General features: G+C 45.7%; 1 protein-coding gene and 1 long non-coding RNA gene across 3 annotated transcripts in view; one reads left to right on the forward strand and one right to left on the reverse strand.

Moving 5' to 3' along the window:
* The window catches only part of Syn3 (synapsin III), a 438182-nt gene that overhangs the window by 20896 nt on the left and 395838 nt on the right, over window positions 1-21448 (reverse strand). For both annotated transcript variants that reach the window (XM_021173742.3, XM_029482726.2), the window contains exon 8: window positions 3721-3863. In XM_021173742.3, coding sequence (XP_021029401.1) covers window positions 3721-3863 — 143 coding nt within the window. The remainder of the gene's footprint in view (window positions 1-3720; window positions 3864-21448) is intronic.
* On the forward strand, window positions 1345-7834 carry LOC115032154 (uncharacterized). Its single transcript, XR_003837805.1, has 3 exons — window positions 1345-1406; window positions 3970-4057; window positions 7269-7834. It is a non-coding gene; the product is annotated as an uncharacterized LOC115032154 (long non-coding RNA).

The raw sequence follows: 21448 nt of genomic DNA on the forward strand, positions 1-21448 counted from the left end.
TTTGGTGAGGACACATTTTCTGGTTCTTAGACGGTGTCTTTTTACTGTGTCTTCATGTAGTCGATGAAGTAAGGGGTCCTTCTGAGTTCTTTTTCTAAAAATGCTGCCTTAACTTGATACAGCCTAGGATCATTGGAAAAAGGCATCTCAGTTGAGAGACTTACTAGGTCAGATTAGCCTGTGAGCATTTCTGTGGGACTGTCTTATTGCTAATTGAGGCAGGAGGGCCCAGCCCATGGTGGGTAGCGCTATTCCCTAGAGAGGTGTTCCTGGGCTGTATGAGAAAGCTAAAAGCATGGGTCTATTAGTCAGCCAGCAAATAAAATTTTTTTCATGGTCTCTGCTTCAAGCTCCTACTTGAGTTTCTGCACTGACTTTCCTCAGTGATGGAATGGAAACTGAAATACAGTGTTTTCTTCCCTTGAGTTGCTTCTGTTCAGAGTGTTGAACAGTCAATAACACAGTGGAGCTAGAACAAGCATTGAATGCTTTCTGGAAGGTTCTACCCTGATGGCATATTCCCCTCTCTGAACCAATTCCTAAGATTACCACTTAAGAGGGGGTGGACTTTCAATATGAGTTTGGGGTGGGAGGGTTTCTAAGACCAAATGTACAACCTTAGAGGTGGACGAGAAGCTTCTAGCCTGAGCAACTTTGGAAAAAAAGTGAAGACAGAAAGACTGGAGGTAAATGATACTTTCTATAAGCACGTGCTGTGGTTGGCAGTGTTGTTTCCCACTGGACCACCAGGCAGAGGCTGAAACTGTTCACATGGATGAGGGTCAAGTAAAGAGCCCATTGAGTGATGGATGGTGGAAGCCAGCTCTTCCTTGGCTGGCATAGATGTATAGATAAGCAATCAGGGAGGGCAAAAGTGAGCTACATGGTACAGGATAAAAGTCCAGACAGCAGTATGGCTCCATTTAGAGTCATATACATGCAGGCAGATATATGGAGAAATAATTATGGATGTACACATGTGAGTGGGCAAATATGCATATGTATGTCCTGGTATGTAAGCTAAGAGAATCTATAAGCCGTCACATCTCAGTGGCAGCAATCAGAAAGAGCCTGAGTGTAGAACAGAATGTGGGCCAGAGGAGGTTGAATGGCTATGGGCAGGGAGGACAGTCTCAGCTGAAGTCTGACATTAGTCCCATCCCTTGGATGTGGACCAACCGAGGGTCCAGGACTCTCTGTAGGCAGTGACAAATTGGAGCTGTCAGGCCAGAAGGGCTCAGCCTGAAGAATGCAGCAATGAGGTAATCCTCAGAAAAGAAACTGGGGCAAGGTAACACCAATGTCAAATGCAAATTCTAGCCATGAGGGGAGAAGGAGGGGAATGATACCACGGTGCCACAAGAATGAGCCCAGCGGAGGCAGGAGTGGGAGATCTGATCTCCGAGGTAGGGAGAGGACAACTGAAAGCAGTAACTGCTCTGGTCTGCCCTGGGGGGAAACAAGGGTGGTCGACTAACATGAAGGGGCAGAACTATCCCTTGAAAACTGGCTTTTATGTCTTTTCTGGGACTACCTCCTTCTCTGTCAACTTCCAGTGTCCCAGGCAATTGTACAGTTGCAACCAAGTGCATGGATCTCAAAGCTTAAAAGTCACCCCTAGCCCACTATTCTATCTATCTATCTATCTATCTATCTATCTATCTATCTATCTATCTATCTATCTATCTATCTTGGTGTATGTGTGTGTGCATACATGTGTACCTGTTGAGTCTGGAGGAAAACCTGGGGTATCATCCTTAGAATGCCGTCTGTCTTCTTTGCATCAAGGTCATTCATTGGCTGAGAGGTAACCAGTTAGGATAGCTTGGCTGGTCAGGGAGCCCCAGGGAGCCTCCTGTCTTTGTTTATCTAGTGCTCAAGAGCATATGACTACATGTGTTATTTTTGTTTTGTTTTGCTTTGTGAGACAGGGCTTCACTATGTAACTCTGGCTATGGATCTGACTGTGTAGTCCAGGCTGGTCTCCAACTCCCAGAGATCTGCCTGCCTTCCAACTACTGGAATTAAAGGTCTAAATGACCACACTCACCTTCGTAGCTGGTATTTTTATGTAGGATCTGGGGATTGAACTCAGGTTCTTGTACTTGAAAATCAAGTGCTTTATTCATTGAAATATCCCAGACCTATTTAAAATCACACACACGTGCACACACACACACACACACACACACACACATACACACTCACGAGCATACACACATATGTGAGTGAGTATGGAAGCTAGCTTGGGTGTTGTAGAAGACAGACTCTTTCACTGTAACTCAGGGCTTGTTAATTAATTATGTTAACTTGGCTGGTCATTGAGGCCCCAGGATCCTCACCAGATCTAGGATTACAAGTGTGCTCCATCATATCTTTTTAGGTGGGTGCTGGGAATCACACTCTGGTCCTCATGCTTGCACTTTCCCAAGTGAGCTATCTCCCCACTCTCCATCTGGCCCTTTACACAATGTTTTTCTGATGGCCTAGGCAATCTGGGTAAAAAGCTTTGGCAGAGGATGCATTCACAAAAATGCACAGCACAAATAGGCACAGCTTTGATTGACTTGGCATCTTTACAGAAGCAGGTGACAGCTTCGCTTGCCCACAGGATTCTCAGGCAAAAGCTGTGCTGCATAGAATCACATGGACTGACAGACTGCCATTTCCTGATATGGAGCTATGGACATAGTCAGTGCTGCACAAGGGTGACAAGAAGAAGGCCACACTTGCCTGCTGGGTCTCACCATTTGAAGTGGAACCAGCAACAACATTCCAAATGAGGGACGCAGAGGCCCAGTAGGAGGCAAGACCTCTGCAAGGGGGAGCCTTTCCACCTGCTCCAGAGTCATGCTGAAACGGATGGCCTTAGGCCCAGGTTAGCTTATCCTTTGTTGATTCGCACTGAAGCCGAGACAGGGGACTGCCTTTGTCACAAGACATTCATGTTCTTTATTTAGAGGTTGCACTTCCTTCTTGCTCAAATTACCTGCCTTCCTGCTGGGACTCACCATAGGGATTTCCTGCCTCTCTCTAAGCAAAGCAAGGGACAGATCACACTCTGAGATGCGTGCTGCAGAAGACTCGGGTGGGTCCTTCACCTATTGGTGCCATGATCATCAGCTGTCACTTCTGGCTCTGTACATCCCTAGGACTGCCCTGAATCTCAATGCTTCAATCAGGAATGTCATGGGATTTCTGTTTGTTTTTAGAGTTTCTGATCACCTATGATTTTATAACTTTTTTCTTTTTTTTTAAAAAGCAAAACATAATATTCAGAGGTAGTTTCTATTGTTTGCAACCAGAGAATTTAATGTGTCTTCTGAGTGATCTTGTTGGTTCCAGAGAATAATAGATTGCTGTTCAATATACACACTAGACCATACAACTTTCTCCGACACATAGAAAATCCTGACCCTTCAGCAAGATACTCAAATCAAATGATTTAGACTTCTCTCTCTCTCTCTCCACACACACCCATACACACACACACACACACACACACACACACACACACACACACACACACACACACACACACGCTTTCTAGAGAGATCTACCCTGAGCTAAGCTGCAACAGAACCCGCAGTGAGGACGCACAAAGAATCCTGATAGAAGAAAGGACTCCTCCCACCTTCTAGACCCTGCCCACGGACTCCTCCCATATCCCAGCCCCTCCCACCGACTCCTCCCACTTTCCAGCCCCGCCCGCAGACTTACATGTATGCCTTGTAGTTGGATCCAATCTTCTGTATGCGGATGTCATACTTGGAGTCAATAAAGGCCTCCGTGGTAGCATAGGTTTTGGCCATGGCCACCACGCTGGTGATGTCCTGGTAGTCGTGTTGGTTTTCTACTTTGATCTGTGGGGTAAGGAGGGCATGAGTGGAGGGGTGAGTGCGGCTGTCCATTTGGTCTCTATCGTACACCTGCCCAGACCAGAACGGGGCACTCGAATCTGTCTTACAGGACGTGAATCATCCCACTGCCTACTCCAAGGAACACAAGAGGAAGGGACTCGTTTCAGCAGGGAACGCAGGGGCTCTTTAGGGAACAGGTGAGCTACAAAGGGGTTTAGAATAATAAATACTTCTGTTTTAGACAGGGTCTCCCTCTCTTCCTGTCTCCCTCTCCTTATCTTCCCCTTTCCCCATCTCCTCCTCTACCTCCCTCCTTCCCTCCCCCCACCCCCCTCATGTAGTCCTGGAGCTTCCTATGTTGATCAGGTTGGCCTTGAATTCAGAGATCCCCCTGCCTTTACCTCCTGTGTTCTGGATTGAAGGTGTGCGCCACCATGCCCAGCCTGTGAATATACATTCTGGGTGTGTGATTGGTGGCATGGGGGAGGGGGTTGAGGGGCAAACCATGAGGAACATCAGAGTTTCTCGGGCAAGGTGGCTGGTCACGTGGTTGTTGGGGGTAGGAAAGTGGGGACAATGGCTGGGGGGCATCCTAGGGGGCAGTTTGTGAAAGGTTCTGCTGGCTCTCATCATGTGCTCAGATCTTGGAAGCCACAGGAAGAGTGACTGGAGTTTAAGTGAGCAAGGGCTTTAATTTGTATCTTCAGGACAATCATTCAATTGTATAAGAGGATGAATGGGAGAGTGTGATAGACAACGGAGAAACTAGTTAGAAAAAAGTGGTGTGTGTGTACCATGTTTGCATGTATTTAGTGGATGCTATGCATATGGTATGATTTTGAATGTTCATGTGGGATTTGCTGTATATATCTTGTGTTTATACCTGGTGCTGCTGTGTGTATACAGTAGTGTGTATTTGGATGTACACTTGCTGGCTTTATAGTTCAGAAGCTTGAGGGAGAAACTTGCCCTGTTTATTGGGTTGAGGCCAGGACCCTGGGGTAATGTTTTGGGGGTAAAAAAGAGGTCTTAAGAAAGCTCCCAAGACCAAGTGCAAAATCAAGTCTCTATGGCAGTGAGCTCAAGTAGAAGCTGGATCTTAGAGTCCATGGACAACAAAGTGGAGTGCCCCTTCTAGTTGGTCATGGAGACCCTACTTATTTAGAGTGACACTCTTCCATTCTTTCCTCATGTTGACAGTGGAACATCTGACCCTGGACCAAAGGCAGGGAGAAGCCCCAAGGGGCTGAGTGCAGGGACAGTGTGGCTGGAATTGGGAAAAAGAGTAGGGCTGAACCCCAGGGTACCTTCTTTCCCAAGTCCTCTGCCCACTGCATCTTAGCTCTGATAACACCATCCCTTCCATAGTGTGGTCTATGCACATGCGCACCAACTTCATAGCATACAAAGGGCACCCTCAGGGTCATGGCATGCAAGATACACATTATGGTCTTTCTACAGATGTGGTAACTGAGTTGTCTCTATTGAAAGTCAGTGCATCAGAGCACAGTGCCTATAATAAAACCCTGACCCAAAGGCCCATCTCTGTTGCTAAGCAGTTCAGGGTCTTTGCAAGTGCAGGCTTTCTCTTCACCGTGAGAGTTGTAGGTAAGCAAGCCTTCTCTTCACCCTTGAGAGTCCAGCCTTGTAGCAATGATGCTCAGGCACATGGTGCAGAGCAAACAAGATCGACCAGGAAAGGTCCCTATGTTCTGTTCATTTTCCAGCTTGAAGGATCCCTCTCTCCTTCCAGCTGTAGCAGAGGGAGAAGTGTGCCTTGCTCCTTTGTCTTGGGTCTCCTGAGGCTCTGACTGCTGGATGTTCCCCCTCCTTTTAGCAACAGGGACCCTACAGTTTAATCCAAGGACCTGGTCTCCAAGATACAGATTCTTTTGTTCTAGTGTCCAAGTGGATGTGGTGAACTCTTCAAGTTCTAGCCAATGAGAACGAAGTAGATGTGATGTGAGCTGCCTGTTGGTGGACCCTGGAGGTTAAAAGACCTCCATTTCCCCTTTCCTTCTTTCTTATGGCTGTGATTAGGATATGGTAGCTGGAGTAGTCATCTTGGGCCATGAGATAGGAGTCATATTTTGAAGATGGCTGAATGGAGGCCCCCGGTGTTATAAACCCCACTCAGCATTTTGTACCTTTAGATTCTTACAGGAAAGAGCAATGAACTTTAACTTGTTTGAGATCTATTGTTTTGTTCTCTGTGAGATAAGCTGGACTGTCTCTCTGCCATTTATTTTTAGTCTCAGTTATTGTGATTATCATGATGGGACAAGTCAACAGAGCTCTGCCGTCTGCTATGGGCACTTTGGGCTCTCACCACTCTCCGTTTCTACTAGCTTTCACTTTATGCTTCTTTCCCAAGCCACGGTCTTCATGTCTCACTCTCTTGGATCACATCGGAGTCACATTGGCCTCTGTTTTACTTATATGGCTTGTTAGAAGGACAAGAAACCTGGCAAAAGCAACTTGAAGTTGGAAGGGTAGGTTTATTTTGGTGAACCGTTTGAGGAAATAGCCCATCATGGCAGTAAAGCCATGTTGGTGGGAGCATGGAGTGTCCAGTCACATCCTATCCACAGTCACCAGGCATAGTTATGAGTTGTTCACCCAGTCCTCCTTTATATTCACCCTGGCAGTTAGGATGGGTCTTTGCACTTCAGCTCACCTAATCTAGATAAGCCCTCATGGATAACTCTTCCATGGATTCTTTCAAAAGAGCCAAATGTCCCTAGCAACAGGATATTGTTCTCTTTATAGAGGGCTCCCCAGATTGTATAACCCTGGGGCTCCATAAAATCCTGGCTCTTCTCTGGATATACTGTGCCTGTCTCCCTTTAGATACTGAGCTTCTTGGGAATGGATATGGACAATAGATTATGTTTTAAGTCATAACATTCCTGTCTGGCATGCTAATTATAGGTGTTAAAAGGTGTTTTCTGGAATGACTCTAAGAAGCTGGATAGAGACCAGAACTTGTGGTTGGGAGAGGGTCATGGTAGAGGGAGACCTAAATGAGTCAGAGAATGGCAAAGCAAGTGTGCTTTGTGGATGTGCATTTTTTTCTACAATGTATGTGTAGGTGTGTGGAGACCCAAGGTTGGTGTCATGAAACATCTTCAGTTATTCTTCCACCTTATTCATTGAAGCAGACTCTCTCAATCAAAGCCAGAGCTCACCCACACAGCTAGTCTTGCTGGCCATATTCCTCAGGTCTCTCCTGTCTCTGCCTTCAAGGGACAGCTCCTTGGTGGAATTACAGGCAGGCTTCCATGCTCACTCACAATTTATGTGAGCTCTGGGGATTTGAGCTCCAGTAGGGCTTACCCACTGAACCATCTCCCCAGCCCCTGAAAAAGTATGTCTTTTTATAAGATGATATTTTTTTCAAATTTCTAGACTGGATGTTACCATGTCAGAGTGCCAAAAGCCCTAATGGAACCAGGAATCCTGGAAAAGAGGCAAGTGGCATGTATCTGGCTGGCAGAGCTGAAGAGGACTCTGAGATGGCCCTTAGGACAGAGATGTAGGGTATTGAGGGCCATGAGAAGCACAGTTGCGGGATGTAGAGCTGGGCTCTGGCCAGGGAAACTTGGCATTCTGTCTGACTTACTGCCTGGAAAAGTCTCCATGGGTTCACCAAGATGGGATGAAAACAGGAAGACCCAAGCGAGCTGTGATTCAAGGAGACCCATGTGCTAGCCTGAGTGTGGGGCCAGAGAACTCCAACTGTGAAGGCACAGCCTCACCACCCACCCCATCTTGCCTGCAGCTCTGCTCTTTTCTCCACTCCCTGCCTCCTTTTGCCTTCTCTCTTTTTCCTTCCCCACCTCATTGTTCCCCTCTCCTGTTAACATCTCTTTCTCTCCCTCTTCTATATGTTTCATCTTCCTATTTAATTGGTTGCTTGCTTCTCATCTTTCTCTAGGTGTTTTCTGCCACCCTCTTTTGCCCCCTCACCTTCAGCTTGCCTTTCCCCTCCTCTTATTCTCCTGCTCTCTGTTTCCTATGATGTCTCTGTCTCTCCTGCCCACTTCTCCCTACGAGAAGTTTATGTTTAGGGTTCCACCTACTTCTCCCTTACTGCCCATAGAATTACTTTACTTCCCTTGTGTGTATCTGTGTATATGCATATGTAGTATATTATGTATATGATGTATATGATATATATGATGCAAATGTACACATATATGTACATATTATATATGATGTTTTATGATGATATGTATATGCATATGATACATAGGTATATGATGTGTATGTGTATATGCATGTACACACATGTGTGCATGTGAGTGTGTATGCTGAAGAGACACTAGGAGGGAAAGTGGCCAAAGAGAACAACAGGAACTGCAGAAGGGCCAGGATTTCTGATGGGAATTCTTCTGTGAAGACCAGGAGTTCCAACCCGGGGACAGGAGAAAGATCTACACTCCCAAAGGACTGCTTGTCATGTGCTCAGACATCTCCAGTGAGGGGCAGGGTCTCTTCAGGGAGCCTCTACCTCCTCTCACTGTATGTTGGCCCAAGAATAAAAGAAAGGTCCCTGTGAACTGTCTTGCCATCTGCCTGTATCTGCTCTTCATCTACTTTAGAAGAAGTTGAAGGAGGCAGATTGTAATACTGAGGCTAGAGAACAAGTTAATTCCAAAAACCCTAGAAGCGCAGTGATTCCCAGGGGTACTTAAAACAATTCTGGGTTCCAAGCCGCCACTGCCATATGCTGTTGACTCAATTCATTTGCCAACGTTCATGGGTTTTCTTCCACTTGACTCCATTTGCTTTTTTTTTTTTTTTTAATGATGAGGTCACATGAATAATGGCCAATGAATGAGCAAGTGTAATACCACCGAAGCCTCAGGAATTTCCATCTGACCATCTATTTACTCCATTATTGTGGTTTGAATATGAGGTGTCCTCCCACAAGCTCATGGGTTTGAACCCTTGGTGTCCAGCTGGTGGTGCTTGTTCAAGATGACTGTAGGTCCTTCTGGACATGGGACTTAACTGGCTGAAATGGGGCTGTAGGGAGGGACTAGAGGGTTTATAGACTGACCCTAGCTGCCTTGAGATCCCTGCTCCTTAGTCCATTATGAGAAGCGACAGTAACAACAATACATATTCAATAAATGACCATCAAATGCATATACTTATTTAATAACAGCTACTGTGTTCTTGGACCTCTGCAATGCCCTCAGCTTTCTATGCTCCTACATACCACAGAGCTGAAATGGGCTTTGGATGAGCATGGAGGAAGCAGTTTGCATTGAAGGACTTACTCTAGGACACAAAGTGTTTACCTATGGTTCTATGTTAGCCAAAAGTCCTCAACAATTAGCCAACTAAAGAAAGTCAACTTCTATTGAGCACCTAGAATGTGGTAGACATCAGGCTAGGCAAGTCCTTGGATAATTAATTATCATAATTTAATTAAAAATTATAATCATCCTGTAAAGTAGTTATTATCTCATGCAAGAATTAAGAAAGGCAAACTTCGGAGAAGCAACTTAACTAACAGCAGGAATTTTGTCTGAGAACGGTCCATCAAGATCATGAGTGATGTAGAGATGAGTGACCATTGGCACAATGGGTTGGAAAGATGGGTGGGGACACAGATGCTGGGAAAATGCAAAAACGTCCTCTGAGACTAAAATATTCTGTCACCCAAGTCCAAGGAGAGATGTAGACTTTCAGGACTTCATGCTTGACAATGACCTGGAAGCATTATCTAGGGCATCTCCACATGCATCGTAGAAGGGCAAATATTAAGTGGAGCTGCATTAGTAGACAGTTAATAGGCAGCTAATAGGTATCAAGCCTCACGGATAAGAATAATTAGTCCCATCCATCTTATAGCCCCACACTCCTGGCCAGGACCTGATGTCCCATGTCTATAAACACTGCTATCCCCTCTTAGCTAGGGGTGTTGTGCCCCTGGCTTTGCCCAACTGTAGATTGAAAATATTTGGCCAAAATATGTTTGTACTAAACATATGGAGACTTTTTGTCATTATTCTTTAAACAATAACAGCAGCAACACACATTCTACAAAGCATTTACATGGTCTTAGATATGCTAAGTTGTAGAGAGAATCTCTTGTAAGCATCACCAGCCAATAAAATAGCTGATGGTCAATGAGCTGAAGCAGGAAATAGGTGGGACACTGGCAGGAAGAGAGAGGATTCTGGGAAATAGTGAGAGTATAAGAGAGAGATTTGGGAACCAGACCCGGGGGGGGGGTGGACATAAATTAGAGGTAGCTGAACTCAGGATACAATAAAGGAGATTCTAGCTGGAGGAGCTGCTAAGGAGATGTGAAGAAAGAAGCAGGCCAGGACTAAAGAGAGGTAACTAACCGAGTGGTAGATATATAATACTTTAACTGGACTAAATGAGGTACGAGCTAGTCAGGGAATGAGCCAAAGCCTATGTATGGTCTAGGCATTTAATACTAAATACTAAATAATACTAAATACTAAATAATACTAAATACTAAATACTAAAATTAGTCTTAGAGTCACCATTCCAGGAGCAGGACTGGGAAGGAAAGATGGCTTAATTTTTTTTTTTAAAGAATAAGTAGATGTTCTTAAAAAAAATTAAGCCATCTTTCCTTCAGGGCTACACAGAGAAACCTTGTCTCAAAAAACAAAAAACAAAAAAACAACAACCCCCCTCCAAAACAAAAGAATAAGTAGATGTGCAGGAGTGTATAAATTTGTGTGTGTGTGTTATGTGCTGTGGGACCGTGAAAGGCAGCCTGTTTTCTGGTTGAGCTAGGTTTAAACGCTGGAGACCCAGATGTTCCTGCAAGGGATAGAAGGCGTTTGCCTGCCATGCTCCTAGACACCAGGCTCCTGACACAAAGCCCTAGCTCTCCATAATTCTGTGACCATCAGCCACGCAGGGCAATGCCCCAAGCCCCTCCACAGATAGAGAATATGACTACAGATCATGTAGAGGACTGTAGGTGACTACAGACCAGGTAGCCTTAAGACAGATCTCCATTTTAATGAGGTACCTAAAGGCCTGAAGGGCTTAGCCAATTAAGGTCTCTTTCCCAGACACTCCTCCCTGCAAAAGGTGTTTAACCTCAGGCCTGCCCTGAGAAAGTGGGGTACGGTTTCACACATCACAACTCTCCACCATGACAATAAACGCCTTAAAACCACGGACTGCCTCTTCTCATCCGATACCCGTGGGGAACACTGGAGCAGGTCTTCCTCTAAAGAGCTGCGAGTCTAATCTCCGCAGGAGACCTCTTTGCGTTCTCAGCCAAGGTCTCCACCAAACTAAGCTGCCTGCCTGAGCAAGCCAAGGACACTCTTGTCCCTGCAAGAACCAGTCAGAGCTCTTTCCTCCTGCCCCTTTCCTTCGGGCCCGGGCCAGAGCCAGCCCTGATGGCCACTACTCTGTTCTCAGCTCTTCCATGACATCGAGTGGCGTCTGAGGTGTCCAAGAGCTAGAACCTACCGTCCTTGGCCTCTGTGTGGCCTGGAGACATGGCAGTTCCCTGGGGACCTCAGACTGTGCTTCCCCAACCCCGGAGGAGCAGGGTCCTGCGACTTCTCACAGCCCAATGTCTGTCCAGCAGCGGTGTGGGGTGCTCTCAGTCAAACTTCCCGCGTCCTGCCTCCATGATGCGGCCCACCATTTTAAACCCAAAATGTGCCAGCAAAAAAATACTTTATTAATGTCTTAGTCTTTTTTCCTACTGATAAAACATCCTGGTACAGGCAGTTTAAAAGAGAAAGAATTTATTCTGGCTCACAGTTCAAGATACACAGCTGCTCATATCGTATCCATAGCCAAAAAGAAGACAGCAATGTATGGTTTTTAGTGTTCAGCTTGCTTTCTCTTTACGGTTCAGGATTTCCTGCAGAGGGAATAATCCAACCCACAGTTAAGATGGGGTTTCCCACATCAATTAACTTAATCAATTACCCCACCCAGGCATGCCTAGATACCCATTTTCCTGTGATCTCAGAATCTGTCAAGTCGACAACATCTGTGGATTTGGTGTCTGGTGACACAGAACCAATGCCTCATGGGTTCTCAGAGATACATTCTTCGGTAGGTTCATTTAGTCATTAAGCAATTAGTTAGCTCCCTACTATTCTCCATGAACTGTTATACATGTTTGCCATAGATTGGATCTGAAACACCACTAAAGAGCCACGTGTTAAAGGCTTGCTCTTCCTCCCAGGGTGTACTGGGAGGTGGTGGGGCTTTCTGATGTGGCCTAGTGGGAAGACTTTAGGTCACAGTGGTGTGTGTGACTTTGAGAAGTATACTGGGATCCCAGATCCTGCCTTCTCTTTGTTTCCCAACCACCACTAGGTGAGTACATTTCTGCCACCACAAACCCAAGCAGTCGAGGACTGAAACATTCACAGCTGGGAGCTAGAATGAACTTTTGCTCTTTTAAAGTTGATTATCTGGTAATTTTTTTGACAGTATCAGAAAGCTGACGCACAGTGTTTAAGCCACCCAACCGTTGCTGGTGCAATAGAAAACGAGGGAAATGCTGTGTAATAAGATAAAGTGGGGTGAGGTGGGCAAGGGATGCCGAGTGGGAAGAGAACCCACCCAGAGGATGAGTGAGGACAAGCTTGCACAGACACCTGAGTGAAGTGAGGGTAGCCATGCAGGCTAGAGGCTGAAGGCATACGTGCTCAGAGCCTGACAGATGCGTTTCTGATGGAGGGAGGGGCCTAGAGCCACACCCAGAGCATGCCGCGAGAACCTGGACGCCACAGAGTTGGAGACATTTGAAGACACGAAAAGGATCTACAGGCAGCTTTCGTTCAGAGGATGTTAAAGAAGAAAATGCCACATGCCTTTCTGCCTAATCAGTAGTTGACACATGGAGCATGGCTCATAAATATTGGACAACCACAACTTAACACAGCAGTAACCGTTGGGGGTTGGTCTGGTGTTTCCTGTACTCATACACCAGGTTCTGTGCTCCAAGACCTGCTTGCCCCAAGATGAGCAAACTCCCATGCACACCAGCCGTTGTTGTGTAAACCTTACTCTCTCATTTAAAACCACTGGTTAAATAAAAATGGCTATAGCCAATTACTGGGGAAAAGAATAGAGAGAGGCGGAGTTTGAGTTTCTGGCCAGGGGTCCCAGGTAGGAACCATGAGGAAGAGGGAGAAAGCTGAAGAGAGGGGGAAAGCTGAGAGAGAGAGGGAGAGAGAGGGGAGGGAAGGGGGAAAGGGAGGGGAGGGGTGGGGGTAGGGATAGGTCTAGGGATGGGGAGAGGGAGGGGGAGGGGGAGGGGGAGGGGGAGGGGGAGGGGGAGGGGGAGGGAGAGGGAGAGGGAGAGGGAGAGAACAGGAGGTCTCATTAGTCATGATGGACCTGCAGTAGCACATGCCAGAGTGCTGCTTCCTAGGACATCAGAGTGCTGGAGCAGAAATGACCCAGGAAAAATTCAAACAGCGAGTATTTGGGGAGCACAATTGTAGAAGTAGTCAGTCTAGCATTAGAGAATTAGATTAGGAGTAATCCCCCAGTCATTGTGCAGGGCCTGATAAATTAATCCCAGTTTGAGTCTCATTCATTAGAAGCTAGATGGAGATATGAGTAATTCATATTATACAACAAGTAACTGCATATCCTTGGTGGAAAGTATGTAATGAATTCTTTAAAATGACAAAGAAAGAAATGTATATAGGTTGATATTCAGTGACCACATCGTGGGAATAATGGAAAGGCTGTTTGAAAAGGCCCAAGATAGCAGTAATGTCAGCATTATTCAGAGCCAAGATCCTCCCTTCCCCTCCTCTTACTATCCCTCCCTCCTTTCCTCTCCCCATCCTTCCTCTCTCAATTCCTGTCCCATGTTTGCCAAGTGTTACACCACCCAGTCATATCCCTAGCCCTAAATGAAAAAGAAATACAATTTGAAAAAATCAAAGTAAGTTAAATCTCTCTTATCTAAAATTTGAATTCAAAATGCCAGTGTAGATTATGATGTTTTTTTCCTATGCCCTCTCCGCCCCCCAAAAGACCTAGAAGAAGTGGCTATCAAAATAGCAAAGAACATGCTTAGCACTTTGATTATGGTCCTTAAAAATGCTTTTATCTCAAGGAGAGTCAGGCTTCTTGAGGGATGGCTGATTCCATGATTTAGGTAGAAAATGTGTGTTGAGCTAGGAACACCTCATCATAGTAAGAAGAGAGAAGAAGCACACATCAAGACCGTGAATCTACCGGACAAAGGACTCCTAGAACCAAAGACAGATCATTTGAGTGTCAGAAAGAATAATGAATTCAACAGATTTAAATACATCGAATTATTAACAATCCATAACGTAAAATTAAGTGGCTGCCCCTTTTGGAGGAAATTAAGACACATCATTATTCTGAAAAGGATGAAGTAATGTTCTTTTCTGATAACATGGAGGGTTGAGGGCAAATCCCATAGCAACAGTGTATCCAGGCAACAGTAGTAGATGCCCAGATTGTTGGGGAAGAATTGCTAGGAAGTTCCCAAGGTAGTGGTCATGAAGACAATACCTGAACTCATGCATCAGCTTCACATGAAGAAGGAACTCCCAGACACGGCTTTGCCCCAGGCGTGATGCAGGATAATGTCCTTACCCATTCAAGGAGTGTTCATTCTCTCTTCATCTTAGGACCTGGCTTGCATGGCATCTCGAATCTATCCTCCCAGCTCTCAGGGAAGATAGTGACAGCACCATGGGTTGCTACCAGATGGACTCAGAATGGAGGAAATCCTATAGGAAAAGTACTTGTTCCACCCCCACCTCAATAAATACATATCATAGGGGAAAGCCCCAGTCACAACAGAGTCAGAAGGGCTGCCATAGTCACACTAGATGTGCAAAGTCAGGCTTCGTGTGACTTCAGCCAGGATAAGGGTCTACTCACATGGTGGAGCAGCACTTGCAAAGCTGAGGCAGAATTAGAGGCCAAACTGGGCTACACAGTGAGTACCAGGTCATTTAGGGTTACATACCAGGACTCTTACTGAAACATCATCATCATCATCATCATCATCATCAACAACAACAACAACAGCAGCAACAACAAACCAACAAAACAAAAGATCCAAGTAAAAAGGGTAGCTATTGAACACTGATTGCACGCTAGATCGAGGATTATTAAGTTTTAGGTGTAATAATGGCATTCGGCTATTTTACAGCAAAAAAGAAGCCTTTATGTGTTAAAAATACATTTGGGGCTATTTCTGGATAAAATGGCATGCTATCTGGGATTTGCTTTGAAACCATCCAGCGAGCCATAGAGACAGAAAGAAGAGGGGTGGCTGCCAGGACCCGAGGCAAAGGGGTGGCAGGGGTGGGGTGGGGGAGGTTGGTAGGGACTTCTGATGGGGATGGAGCATGGGGATGGATTCCAGGGTGCTCATGCCTGCTATCTGGGCATACACCAAGGGGGGAAAACAAAACGGAATCACATACTTTAGAAGGAGAAATTGTCTGAGAACCAGATCTCAGATTTTAAAAATAAAAACAAAGTATCTAGTGTTTGGGAGGAAGTGTGTGTGTGTGTGTGTGTGTGTGTGTGTAGCAAAACTGACCATGAATAAACACTGGTGAAAGCTGAAGACTAACAATTTTCTCCTCTTTTGTGTATACTTGAACATTTCCATGATAAAAATTTAAAGCCGGGTAGGGCTGAGAGAAAAAGACAAAATGGACAAGGAAATAAAATTATAGTCAGAAGGAGGTTAAAAGTGCAAATGGCAATGTCTGGCAGTGTGTGTTGTTAAGCAACAAAAAACAGCAACTTGGGTCGGACATCATCCAGTTTCTTTCTCTAAGGGGAAAGGAATCACAGCCATTCCTGCAGTACAAGCAAAGTGGTATTCGCTTATGCTTCCTCCAGGGGGCGCTGTGGGGGCAACCCAGCCGTGTTCTCCAGTGACAGCTGTCATTCACTGTAGGCTCTCTCTTCCATTCCAGTCGCCATGCCATAACAGACCTTGCATGCTGAGATTCAAAAACAGCAGAGGATTGTTCTCACGGCTCCAGGGGCTGGGAGGTCTGACATCAAGGATGTCATGTCTGGTGGTGGCCACACTTCTTGGCTTGCAGATGGCTTGCTGTCTTGCCGGGTCCTCACATGAAGAGAGTAGGAACAGGCTCACTGGTGTCTCTTCTTAGATGAATGCTAGACTCAGCAGAAGAGTCCTACCCATGTCCTACCCACATCAATTAAACCTCTCAAAGGCCTCATTTGTAAATATCATCACATTGGGGTTAGAGCTCTCTCTCTCTCTGTCTCTCTGTCTCTGTCTCTGTCTCTGTCTCTGTCTCTGTCTCTGTCTGTCTGTCTCTCTCTCTCTCTCTCTCTGCATTTGGAAGCCAGTAGACAGCTTCAGTTTTCCTTCCTCAAAAGCCATCAACCATGTTATTTTGAGGCAGAGTCTCTCAGTGGCCTGGAGTTCACCAAGTAGGCTGAGCTGGCTAGAGGTCCAGGGATCTGCCCATCTCCAGATCATGCTAGCGCTGAGATCACACACAGACACTACCATACTTGACGATTTCTTCTTCTTCTTCTTCTTCTTCTTCTTCTTCTTCTTCTTCTTCTTCTTCTTCTTCTTCTTCTTCTTCTTCTTCTTCTTCTTCTTCTTCTTCTTCTTCTTCTTCCTCTCCTCCTCCTCCTTCTTCTCCTCCCCTCCCCCTCTCCCTTTCCCCTCCTCCTCCTCCTTCTTCCTCAAAGTGACTTCTGGGGGTTGAACTCGGCTCCTCATGCTTGCGAAGCAAGCCCTTTACTGCCTGAGCTATTTCACAGCTCAACATGAGCTTTCCTGTTACACAATTCATTGCAAAGAATCTCATATCCTTATGTCTTTTCCTTAAAACATCATTTCAGGAAAGCAGCTTTCAAGCGATCAAGGGAATGCAATTTTGTAACCACTTTGATCTGTCTTTCATAAAGTACACTTTTGTAGTTGAAAAAAAAATCACACACGTATGGTCTAACAAGGGCTGCAATATAAAAGGAAATCTGGAAAAAGATAAAAGTCTCCGTCCTCCTCTCAACCCGAAGCTGTCACCTGCTGATAAGACTTCTCTGTACTTCACTGGAAATCTCCTTTGAATATGCTGACTCGGGGACATCTAAAGTGGGCCCCTCCTGTCTCAGCTGGAGCTGAGGAAAGGAGACAAAGGTGCCATCTCCCAGTGTGTGCTGGGACAGAGGCTGTGTAGCAGGCAGGTATGTGGACACTATTGCTCTGGAAACTGGAGAGAAGAGAGGGTGCAGAAAACAAGGCGCACTTTGCTCCCACCTCACAGCTGTTGATAGCTTCAACAGAATGAATGTGCTCTGTGCTGTGGGATGGAGCCTTGCCAAACTGGGGTGGATCCTTCCCAGGTCACCTTCAGGACCGCATCGGAGCCACTGGAAGTGGCCTGTGCCCACCATTTATCTAAGGTCAAAATGCAGAGCTCATATAGTTTGATTGTGTCTTCCAAAAGCTCATGGGTAGGTAGCTTGGCCTCCGAATATTCTATTAGGATGTGGTAAGGGAGCTTAAAGAGGTGGAGCCTAGGAGGGAGCGACTGAATCCCTGAGGAGGTGGGGGGGATGCTCTCTCTCATGTGACCAGTTCTCATATGACCTGTGGATCAAAGGTCAGAATCTGGAGATGGGCCACTGCCTTGGTGTTCCTTCTAGTTCTGTAGGCAGGAATTCATGCAATTCTTTTGTGAATCTGGTTAGTCCTGGAAAGGTGACTATAAAGAGGGGGAAGGGCTCTCCCTGCTTTCAAGCCATGGGTCTTTGCCATCGGGCATCATTCAGTTCCACCAGAGCCAATGTATGGTTTTGAAACCTTAGACCTTTGGTGACTTTTTTTTTTTAAATCAAATGACCTAGCAGCAGTTGTATCTTGTGCTGCAGTTGAAAATGAATTCTCACTCACTGCCTTTTTCTCCATGGTCTCACTAGGGAGGCAACACAAGAGAAAGTTTGAAAATTCAGGCTGAAATCTCAGTCTCATCGCTTTCTTGAATGACCTTGGGAAAATTAATCAATGCCTCACTTCCCTCATATGGCAGAATATAGGTAGCTTGCTGCTGGGCTGTTATTGAGCACTGTAGTTGTACATTATGCAAGACCCTACATGTCAACGAACCAGAAGAGCACTTAGCTCATAACAAGCACTCAACAGATGACATCATTCTTCTTATCTCATCCCTATAACATACCACCCAGCATAGGGCCCAGCACAAGGAACATTTGCTGAAGAGCCAGTGAAGGGGCTATTAGTGGAGACTCCCGGGTACAGGGGTGTGCAGGTACTGAGACCTGCATACCTCCACATCTAATCCATCTTCCCTTTGAGATGAATGCAGAAATGGGGTTCAGACCTTCCCCAGAAGCATGGTGCTTGAGCACACTTGAAGCTCACTGCATTGTTTCAGACCATTCAAAAACTTTATAGCAAGTGTTGGCCAGCTGCTCACTTTAGTCCAGTAAATTCCCATCATGTCTCCCTGGAAGACCAGGCTTAGGGAATCTTTCTTCCTGCTATGGCCAAGGCACACACTTTTTTTTTTTAAATAAAGATAAACCCATAAGGTAGTTTACTGACCTGGGTTATTGGCCAACCAGCTAAAAGGACCAATAACGATACCCAGTTCTGGGCAGTCATTCTATGGTCGTACTTTTTGGCAAGGGGGAGCTGGCAGGCCATTGGCAAACAGGCTACTCCTTGTTTGAGATACCAGAAGCATAATCATGGCATACAAATGGAGACTTGTTTTCCTGTTTCTGTACCAGAGAGGCAGGCATCCAGCTCATTTCAAAGCCACAGCAGCATGCTAAGAAACTAGCTATATGGGGTAAGGGGGTCAGGCTTCCTGCTGACTTCCTAGGAAGGTTTTAATGACTCTTGCAGCAACTACACTTGCAAAGCAGGAGTATGAACAGATTCTGGGGACCGGGGAGATGGTTCAGTCCAATATTGCCTACTGTGCATGCCTGAGGACCTGAGTCCAATTGTCAGCATCTATACAAAAGCCAGGTATGGTGGCACACACTTGTAATCCCAGAGCTGGGCAGGCAGATCCTTGTGTCTTTGCCCAATCAGCAAGTCCTAAGTCCCAGTGATAGAGAGAGACCCTGTCTCTAAAATCAGGGAGGATGGCTCCTGAGAAATGGCTCTAGAGGTTGTCCCCTGCCCTCCACATGCATGTGTACCTGCACACACACACTAGGCACAAGCTCCCCCCCCCCCCCAGAAGAACAGGTTCTGAGTAACATTACTGTCAGGCCACACCCATGCTTTAGCTCAGCATTAGCCCTGGAGCTCTTCACCCAAAGCTTACAGGAGATACATAGACATTACAAAAGCCCTAAGCTCGCGGTTCCCAAACTTTCTGGGTTTGTGTTGCCTCATTTAGGGGTTTATTTAAAAAAAAACAATCTTAGGCCAAGATACCAGTTTCATTTATGAAGAGATTAAAGCTTAACCATTATTTACATCCTGATAAACTTGTTAAGTGTTCCAAGAAATCGCAATGAATATGATATTTCATGACGAAAGAGCTTACAATTACTAATAGGGTGTGTAAATTTGTTGGATACTGAAGGAAACTCCCAAACCACGAGGCACCATTTCTCATCCCCTGCGCCTCGCTGAGCTTTTCACAGGGCACTTTTATTTAAAACACAGCCTCCTCACATCCCCACCAACTGAAGATACAGTGCATTGGAAGGCACTCAGGATCCAGCCTAGGTGCCTTGAGCTTCACGGCTAGTCATCTGCACAGTGACCACTCATGGCTGGGAACTGGTGAGCTTTCTTTGAAAGCTCAGAACGGGCTGCGATGCCTCTAGAGCTCCAGGCTGCCTTGATGCGGTATGGGAAGTGTGACTTTATGGGATTGTTTTCCAGGTTCTTCCCAAGCAGCAAGTAGCAGAAATCTTTGGAGGAGTGTCACTGGACGAAGAGACCACTGGAGGAACTAGCCAGTGGGCTGGATGATACTTCAAACCAGATCACACTTAAGGGAGTTGAAAGACCAACCCTCCCCACTTTTATTTTGAAAGTCTTGCTTGCTATATAGCTGAGGTGCAAACTATTGGATCTCATGCTTAGCTTCTGAGGGCTGTGATTACAGAGATGGCCACTGATATTACTCTTCAGAGCATAATATGAGCTCTTTTCAAGACAAAGACACCAGAACCATAGTGTTGGTGTGTGTGTGTGTATAAATAAAACTGGTTAGTGGGAGTAAGCTCACTATTTAGACTAATCCTTAAGCATATCTGAAACATATACATGCACACACACATGCACACACACACAAACTTCCCAAGTATGCATTAGAAGTATTTAGAGAATCGGCATGGCATTAGATCCCTATAACCCCAGCACTTAATAGGCAGAGGCAGAAAGACCAAGAATTCTAGCTCATGCTTGACTATGCTCTGAGTTTAAGGTCAGTCAGGGCTACAAGAGACCCCATTTCTAATATAAAAGTAGTTGAGTAAAGGTCCCTGTCCCTGAGGAATTCATAGCCTGTATGGGGTAGGACCACAGGGGGACAGATAACTCAGCAGATGGTGATTAGAACCACTGAAGTGCAGAGGCAGGTTGCTGGGGGCATGTACCACATAGATTCTGAACCCTGCAGAATGCTTCCAGGGGGCCATGGTGAACTGCACCTTGGCTCTCCTTCTAGCAACTCCAGAGACTAAACTGTTCCAGAAGGAGTCTCCTGGTAGCCACTTTCTCGGGCCTCTAAGTGGCAAAGGAGGAACCCAGAATTCTGTCTGCTCCATTCAGTTCCTTTCTACAATGCTGGAAAGAAGCTGGGCCTAAGTCTCTACTGGCCCCTCCTGCAGTGTCTTAGAACCCTGGATGGAGACCAAGAAGACTAGCCACACTGGCCTTCAAGGCCACTCAGCCATCTATTTTAAGGAAAATGTACATTAATCTCATATACTGTGTTGACTAATAATACCTTGTTTTGAAGAGGAAATGTCTAGGTATAACTCAGTGGTAAAATAGGCTCTTGGCATATGTGAGGTCCTAAAGGCTATCTCTAGTACTGCAGTGGTGTAAGGGCTAAATAATAAGACATGGTAGACACTGATACGGGGATTTTACAGATAGCAGTCTTTTCCTATTCATTATTTGGAAAGAGCTTACTTTTTTGGCTTGTATTGAGTGCTACTAAGCTGCCAGGAAGCTTTACCAGGTTTACTCATATCTCAGTCTTCAGAAACAATCTTAGGGGCTTCCGGCCTGTCTCTGTAAACAACCATAAAACTGGGAACAATCTCTGAGGCGACTGTTTGTAGGCAGTGGAAGCAGACCATGCTAGGCTGTGGTGACTGAGAGGCAGGGACCTCAAACAGACCGAGCTTTGGAGTATTGCGTCTGCCGTCCTCCGCCTGGAAAGCTCCTCCCTCCTGTTTACAATACTCTCTGTCTTCATTCTTGCCTTGACTATCATGACTTTGGATGATTTTCCTGATAGCTCCACTGTATTTCTCTCTTTTTAAACAACCTATTTCTAGGACTGAGAAGGCTTTATAATAGTCTGTTTAATTACTCATTTATA

The sequence above is a fragment of the Mus caroli genome, unplaced genomic scaffold (assembly GCF_978045245.1).
Source record: "Mus caroli unplaced genomic scaffold, Mus_caroli_1 scaffold_9, whole genome shotgun sequence".
NCBI classification, from domain to species: Eukaryota; Metazoa; Chordata; class Mammalia; order Rodentia; family Muridae; genus Mus; species Mus caroli.